Here is an 8405-nt window from a genome sequence, read left to right as displayed (position 1 = left end):
GGGCTCCTAGTTTATTCTAAAGAGAATGTCTAATGGCCAGAGGGGCCTGGCCATGCCCCAAAACAACTACTTGGGGTGGTTAAAGGATTGGGGATTTGAGCTACGTGATATCAGCCTGACCCTCCCAGAGAGAAGGGGAGCTGGAGGTTGAGTTCAGTTACATGGCTGATGATTCAGTCAATCACACCTACCTAATGAAATCCCAGTAAAAACTCGAGACAACATAGCTTCAGTCAGCATCCCTGGTCAGCAATATTCCGTACACGTTGTTACACATCGGTCCCTGGGGAGGGTGATGCATCCTGGCTGTGCAGGGAGAGGCCACAGAAGCTTTGCATTTCAAACCCTCCTAGCCCTTGCCTCCTAGACCTATTCATCTCTTCTTCTGGCTACCAATTAGTATTCTTCCAGCTATAATGAAACTAAGCATAAGTATAGTGCTTTCCTGAGTTCTGTGAGTCATTCCAGTGAATGATCAAACCTGAAGGGGTAGTGTGATCCCTGAATTTGCAGCCAGTTAGTCAGAACTGTAGGAGGCCGGGGAACACCTGGGCTTGCTGTTACCTGAAGTGAGGACAGTCTTAGGGAGGACCATGTCCATAATCTGAGAAGTTTGGCTTTGCTCTGCGCAGGTAGTGTCAGAAGTCATTGCATCCAGCAGTGCAAAGACCTTGAGGTGGGGTCATGTTTGGCCTGCTCAAGGTGACCGGAGTGAGTGGTGGCAAGAGTAAGGGATGACCAGTCGCCAAGGCCAGATCAGGTAGGCAGGTGACCCTTAACCCAGTGACTCAAGGAAGCCTCATTGGTGATGAAACAAACTGAATCTGAGCCGCACACAATACGATAAAGAAAGAGGAACATGTATGTCAACTATTTTATATAAGTAGTAAGTCATGACCAATATCAGTTATTTCAGAAAAGACTTTGGGAAGTATCGAGGAAACACTAGTTTCTTTAAACCTAAATACATATCCAAATGACTACAGATTTCCTAATGATCTGCACAGACTGTTGTCGACCAGGGGTGCTCACTGAAGCTGTGCTGTCTCCAGTTTTCACCGGGACTTCATGATGTAGGTGTGATGGACTGAATCACTAGCCACGTAACTGACCAAGGCTGAGTAGTATCATTATTCCCATTTGTGAGATAAACATGTACAGAACATCATCCCTAAAATAACCAGCTAACTTGTATTATAAACCTACCGTTAAGTATAAAAATCATTAATTTTAACTATAAGTCCTAAAGAAACAGACCTCTTTTTGATTAATGACTTTTGAAAGCTTGAAATGCATATTTTCTAGAGTTAGCATCTAGAGTTAGCAATTTCTTTGTCTGCTGCTTGGTCTTTCCTGTCTTATTTCCTCATCCACAATCTGTGTCTTTAACTAGGTCATATCTGCTTATGATGATGAATAAGCAGATGTGACCTTTAAGTGCTCATTACCATCATCACTGTAATCTAACATACACAATGACAAGGGCATAGTTTGTCACATTCAGCCTTTACATAAACATGCAATGTGATACTGAGCAGAAAAAAAACCTACTAAAAGCATGGTTGATTTTAGAGTAATTCTTTTTAAATTTTAAATGAAGTAAAGGTTCAAAAAATAAATTTTATATTGGGTTTGGGAAATGTGATTCTCTCCATGGTCTTTCACTTTTGATACTATTGGAATTATTGTGGGGCATCACTCAGCTGTGCCTCTGTTCCCTCACCTGGAAAGTGGGGGTACTACTACCTGCCTAGATCTTCTTCTTAGGGAGATTTAAGGAAAAAAAAATTCAAGTTTTTTAAGAAAAATGGTTGCTATGTGGTTTTGAGGTGTGTGTTATTTTCGTTTTAGCAATTATTGCTACTGCATGAGCATAGAAATGAGCTAGCAAATGACAAATGACTGAGCATAATTTCGAATACATGGAATTTACATGAAAAGTAGGAATCTTTGTCCTAGGTGCTTCGTAGAGGTGAAGTGCACCCATAGGAAGAACTAACTATCCAACCACAGTTCCGTCGTGAAGAACAAAGTTCTTGTGTCCTATACACAATAAAGTGTGCGTAGTTGAAGTTTTCTTCAATTCATCTGATATTTTGGTATAAAATAAGCTTAAATTTTGAAAGATTACCCATGATTTATATTTGAATTTTCTGAACCTGAACAGGTGGTTTTAGCCATTCCTTCATGTGTATTTGCAAAAAAGTCATCCCTGTATCTGGGAAGTGCTGTAAGGATCAGGGCTGTAAGGACAGCAGAGCCCCAGAGGTGACACAACAGGCGAGAGGCCGTCTGCCCCATCCCCTCTCCAGTCCGGGTGCAGGTCACAGGGCAGAGTGGAGAGTCTCCAAACAGCTTGGCTTTACCCGCTTTGCCCTGTAAGCTGGGCAGCAAACACTAGAATTCACAATGATTAAAGATTGTGAAATAAAAAGCAATGCTCAATTTCAAAAATTCAAGTTCATGGTCACCAGGCCCCTTCGCTGAAAAATAGTTGTTTCATCATTTTGGCTTCTGGGAGAAGCGCTTGGCTCGTGGTGAACGGGAATGACGAAAACATGAGACAGCAGAAAACCTCAGCACAGCGCAGCCTGAAAGGCTCGTCAGCATCCTTTATGTAATAAATAATGGAGTAGCTGGAGAACTGCCTTTAAAAGCAGAAGTTTCTGGCCAAAATTAAAGACTAGCCAAATGCATTTGAGAAAGAAACTAGCATGAAGCCAAACCAGGAGTTGTTTGAGGCAAGTCTCTTATGTAAAGCTCCACAAGGAAATACATAGGTAATGAGATCTCATTCAAACAAATGACACCAAATAAAAATTTGCATTGTATTTCTTAATCAACGAGGAGGTGGAGAGGTGCGCAAGGGGAGAGGGAGTCACCACGTGGCTAAAACTATTGCTAATCTGCGTGACTCAGAGAGTAGTGCAGAGAACAAACACGCTGACCTCTCTTTCATGTCTAGTTGAGTTTTTCTGCCCACCTAGTTTCTAGAACCCCTCTCTTGGATATCACCAACAAAATTTCGCATCACTAGATGTGAAATTTAAAATTATTACTTATCAAGAGCAGAGAGAGGTCATTTCTAACTGAGTAACAAAATGGGGAAGAGGCTTTCAGTTGAAATTTTGGGATTCTCTGTAGCAAAGAAAGGAAGCCATTTTTAAAGTACTCTGCACGAAAATGTTTATTCAGACAAGTGTTTGATTAAGAGGGATTAGAAAAGGTATAGAGAATTCACAACTAACAAAGAGCTAAAGCCAAGGAGCTTGTGCAGGCATGGTGAAGAGTCAGGGCCAGAGGCTCCTAATGAAGCCCTTTTTATTTTACACCAGGACCCGGCAGACAAAGTTGGTAGACTTCGCACCAGCCAGGGAGAATTGGGCCATCTCTGGAAGAACAAAGATCAGCAAATCAGACACTGTTTTCTGCTCAGGAAAAAAGGGGCATCTCACAGAGGAAATGCCAGTTAAAATATTTCACCCAGCAAATTCTTCCACCTCTTGAAAGGGCAGAATTTTAAATCATGAAGTAACCCACATTAATTAATAGCTGCCTACCTAGAGCTCCCAAATTTTATTTGTATTAGAATTACAATGCTAAAACTTTTTCCACCTCAATAAATCTTCACATTTTTGCAAACTGGGTTTCGATATGTACTATATTCACTTAAGGAAATAACTTATGAAAAGTGATTGTATCTTAATTTTTATACAAGGGTCAGTGATACAATTCTTCAGACAGATTAATGCAAAGATCAGGAGCAAAAAAAATTTTTTAACTAAGTAGCTATGAAACTACTTTCTTTTTTTCTCCATCCCTGTCAAAAAGTAGTAATCTTTGTTAACTTAGGGATGTAATTTTAGGGAATAATGCTAAAATACTGGTATATTATATCATTGCATTCACTATTTTTAAAGGGCAAAATTCTTCATTAAGGATCTTTGAGTGAGAAAATGTGTTATGTCAGTGCCCTAAATTGAATGATTGGAGCCCAAAGACTTAATGATTGAAACCTGTGCTACCGGCAGGCACAACGGCCCCAATGGTCCCTGCCAGGACCTAGTGGTCACACCCCCGTATAATCTCCTCCCATAATGAATTGGGCTAACCCGCAACTGCAACTTGGAGGATATTTGGGAAATGACAGTGCGTGACTTTCAAGGCTGCATCATCAAAGATGTGTTTCTGACCTTGTTCTTTCTTGGATGCTTGCTCTGGAGAACGTCAGCTGACATGCGACAGCTCAGAAGAGATTCTATAGAGAGGCCCTCCTGGAGGGAACTGAGGCCTCCAACCAGGCCCAGTGGGAGTGAGCCCTGTTGGGAGTGGAGCTCACAGCCCCAGTCAGCATCCTGACTGCAATCTCCATTCCTGAACCTCCGAAACCGCTGAGATAACACATGTTTACTGTGGTAAATCATTAGGTCTGGGATCATTTGTTACTTCAGCAATAGATTACGAAGTCTTCCTCCCCACCTGCCCTCTCAAAGAAATACTAAGCAAAACAAATGAATACACCCATTTTGAGGCATTTACAAAGTCGAATAGTTTCTGCAGTTACAAGTGCTTATCTCAGTTTGCCACTTAATTGTTGTGTCTCAGTGTTGTATCAAGACCAGGAGCATTGGAATCATCTGGGAGCTGGTTAGAAATATAAAATTCAGAATTCTACCCCAGACCTGCTGAATCAGAATCTGTATTTTTTGAGACTCCCCCAGTATATTTATGAAGTTTGAGAATAAGCACTGATTTTTTTGACTCCTAGTGGAAACCCTACCTCTACATTATAAGCACTTAAAAAATATATTGTTAGAGAAGGCCCCCCCCCATTCTCATTTAATTGGTTTGCAGTGAGGTCTGTCAAAGCCATGGATCTAATTACCCTTCAGAATTTTTCCCCTCCAGAAACTACACTGAATTCTCAGATCAGCTCTGACTTCCCGGCATGCTCCAGTCCTGGTTCTAGAAGACAGTCATGCCCAGGTCTGTCCCTGAAACTGCCCGGGAGGAACTATGGGTACGCATCAGTTTGGATTTGCTGTTTATGACCCCTCAGAACCAGGTGCTGAATAGCCTAAGGTTTCAGAGTAGCTTACACCTGTCAGATTAGGACCAAACATTTTTTTAGTTTCATGGGTCCTGGATGGTGAAATGGAAGTAATTAAGATTCTCACAAGCCTTTGGAAAACACACTTCACCGTTGACCAGACACTAGTGAATTAAGCTTTCCAGCATGATGGGTGCTTACAAATGTCCGACACATTATGCAGTAAGTAGCGCCCACTGGCAACATGAAGTACCACTTCAATGTAAGAGGTGGGGGAGGAGGGTGCAGGGATTGTCTGGGTGTTTTTTTTGTTTTGTTTTGTTTTGTTTTTTACTAATGCATCTCCAGTGACAGAAAGAATGCCTGGCACATGGCATGCTCCTAATTAATAAATATTTGTAGGTTGAATAAATCCCTCAAAAACCAATAGCTTCTGATAATTGATTCATTCAAAGTTACTGAACGTGCCATGTTAGTGAATGTGCAGTGGAAACTGTAGAGGCTGTTTTACCAAAGGATTTCTAAATAAAGCTCCAAATCTGCTTTTAAAAATTGAAATTTGTGCCCAAACTCAGTGCTATGCTTCAAATGTCTTGCCTAGTTTGGCTTCGGTTCTTCATTTGGAGGCTGGCTAAGGGATGTGATCCCTGCCCTTGAATCTCCTTCCTTTGTGGGTTTTTTTTTTTTTTTTCCTGCGCGTCTACGTTTCCCAGGCAGAGGAGCGCGTGCTGCCGCGGCGCCCGTGGGCGTGCGCGGCGCGGGTTTGTAGCTGTCAGGCGGCCGGGGCTGCCTAGGACCCAGGGGGAGCCGCTCGCGTTTCTCTGCGTCTCCTCTGCGCCGGCCGGTCTAGCCCCCTCCACCTCGCCGCGCTCCCTCTCTACCCGGTTTTGGGGTCTCTGGGGGGCGGAGAGCCCCGCCATCCCTGACCGCCGGCCGGGCCAAAGGCTTGGCGGGGCCCAGGCGCCGACGCTCGTGGGTGGGTGGGGCCGGCCGGCCGCGGGAGTAGCGGGCTGCGTTATTTCCCGCAGAGGCCCGGCTCTGTGGGAGGAAGGGGCGCTGCACCGCCCTCCCGGCCCAGCCGCGCGCGCCAGCCTTCGGGCTGGGCCTGGGGACCAGAGCGGCCGCGGCTCCGCAGCCGGGCCTGGGACCCCGGCACGTGGGCGGGCCCGGCTAGGCGCACCGCCCCCACGGGCTCCCGGCACCGCTCCCACGCTCCCAGCCCCTCCCCTCCCCTTCCTTCCGTCCCCGCAGCGCTCCGGGGAGCAGCCGGCGGATGCGAGCCGCGCCGGGCGCCCGAGCTTTGTGTGCGTCCGTGGAGCCGGGGCGAACCTTGGGCTCTGCAACTTGGCGGCCCCCAGCCGGCTCCCGAGCGGGAGTTGTGAGGCGTGGCCGGGTGGAGGAGGCGCTTGGGGGAGGGGGGCGTGGGGCTCCCCGGAGGGCGGGACGGACCAAGCCAGCGGCGCTGGACAATGAGCCGGGCCGCTGGAAGCTGCGGCCACTTATAGGGGAACGTGGGCGGGCCGGCGGCTCAGCGGCTCCACCTGCGAGGAGAGGGCGGGATGCCAGAGCCAGGTGTCCCGGCGCGCTAAGGGCCCTCACGGCCAGGCGTCCCTGAGCTGGTCCTCGCGTTGCCACTGGGCTGCCTGCAGGTTTTGGCTGGGACGGTTTCCTGCGGGGAGCCCTCGGAGCAGTCCTGATGGCCAGCACCAGGAGCATTGAGCTGGAGCACTTTGAGGAACGGGACAAAAGGCCGCGGCCAGGGTCGCGGAGAGGGGCGCCCAGCTCCTCCGGGGGCAGCAGCAGCTCGGGCCCCAAGGGCAACGGGCTCATCCCCAGCCCGGCGCACAGTGCCCACTGCAGCTTCTACCGCACGCGGACCCTGCAGGCCCTGAGCTCGGAGAAGAAGGCCAAGAAGGCGCGCTTTTACCGGAATGGGGACCGCTACTTCAAGGGCCTGCTGTTTGCCATCTCCAGCGACCGCTTCCGGTCCTTCGATGCGTTGCTCATGGAGCTCACCCGCTCCCTGTCCGACAACGTGAACCTGCCCCAGGGTGTCCGCACCATCTACACCATCGACGGCAGCAAGAAGGTCACCAGCTTGGACGAGCTGCTGGAAGGTAGGAAGGGAGGGCCCGGCGCGGCAGGTGCGGCCCAGCAGGTGCAGTGGCCGCGTCCCGCCCACCCCGCGCTGGGGAGGGCCTGCGGGGTGTCTTCTAGGCGGCCTTGGGAATTGTATGGTTATGTCTGCTTTTTCCCTAGGCTCCATGTGTGGGGCGCGCTCCTACCAACCAATACTCTGTCCTTCCCAAGAGATGCCTTAATTTAAAAAAAAAAAAAAGGAAAAAGGAAAGGGAAAAAAGGAAAAAATCTAACTGGGCTTTGGGTTTTGCTGACATCTCTTAAAATTGGCCAACTTGTTTTGTTTTTGAAGTGCAAACTGTTTTAAAAAAGTGGCTCTCCGTTGAGGATCTGGGTAACCCTTTCGTTAGGAAGCTGTTTGTTCGGCCCTCTGCGTGTGGACCTCAGCGTGGGCACCTGTGGTGGGTCCGCCTGCGGGGCCCGGTTGTGCCTGCTCTGTTCCGAAGCTGTGGTTGTGAAAGGCCCTGCGTGGGCGTTCCTGGTTTGGCTTGCAGCAGTTGTACGAGGTCAGGAGGGGTGATTCCAGGCGCTCATTCCCAACTTTGGCTGCAGCTTGGGTCACTGGGGACTTAAAAAAATACAGGTGCCTGCCTCCCCACAACCCCATGTGAGAATGTAGTGGTCTAGGCGTCTGGGGTTGTAAAAGTGCCTCAGGTGATTTCAATGTTCAGCCAAGGTTGAAAAATCACTGTGCTAAAGGGTTTTCTGCTGTTGGTTGGTAACGAGGTGAATCAAGGCCAATCTCTCTCACCCTCTTTCCTACTGAAGTTGGCTAGTTAGGATGATGGTTAGAGAGGCCACTGGCATCAGCAGTTGGTTCACTTTCAAGTACTTCACTTGAAAGGACTGGTTGGTTGTATGTTGTATCATCTTTGAATTCCTGCAATACTTACTCTTCTTTCCTTTTAGAGGGTAAAAAAGTATGACTAAGTGTAGGTATACCTAGAAGACATTGCAAGTTCAGTTCTAGACCACCTCAATAAAGCCAGTAACACAATGAAGCGAGCTGTAATCTTTTTGCTGGGGGAGAGTCTTGCCTTTATTTTGCAAGGAACAGAACACCTGTGAAACACAATTAAGCGAAAGGCCAATGAAACGAGGTATGCCTGCGTAAGAACCTGTTTCCAGATCAGAACAGCACCTGTGAAGGTCAGATGCAGACCCTGAGTATTTGCTGACTCCTTGTTTACAGACCATCGGCCCTCACGCATCCTCC

General features: G+C 47.8%; 1 protein-coding gene across 6 annotated transcripts in view; it reads left to right on the top strand.

Annotated features, from left to right (window-relative positions):
- Positions 1-6497: 6497 nt before the first annotated feature.
- The window catches only part of DCLK2 (doublecortin like kinase 2), a 127222-nt gene continuing 125314 nt past the window's right edge, over positions 6498-8405 (top strand). For all 6 annotated transcript variants that reach the window (XR_006784838.1, XM_045831754.1, XM_045831752.1 and 3 more), the window contains exon 1: positions 6498-7167. Coding sequence is in view for 5 of the 6 variants with exons in the window: in XM_045831754.1 (XP_045687710.1) it covers positions 6747-7167 (421 nt within the window). In the remaining variant the exon portion in view is untranslated. The remainder of the gene's footprint in view (positions 7168-8405) is intronic.

This window comes from Phyllostomus hastatus, unplaced genomic scaffold, assembly GCF_019186645.2.
Source record: "Phyllostomus hastatus isolate PE091 unplaced genomic scaffold, TTU_PhHast_1.1 phas_contig_159, whole genome shotgun sequence".
NCBI lineage: Eukaryota > Metazoa > Chordata > Mammalia > Chiroptera > Phyllostomidae > Phyllostomus > Phyllostomus hastatus.
This window is presented reverse-complemented; position numbering and strand designations above follow the sequence as displayed.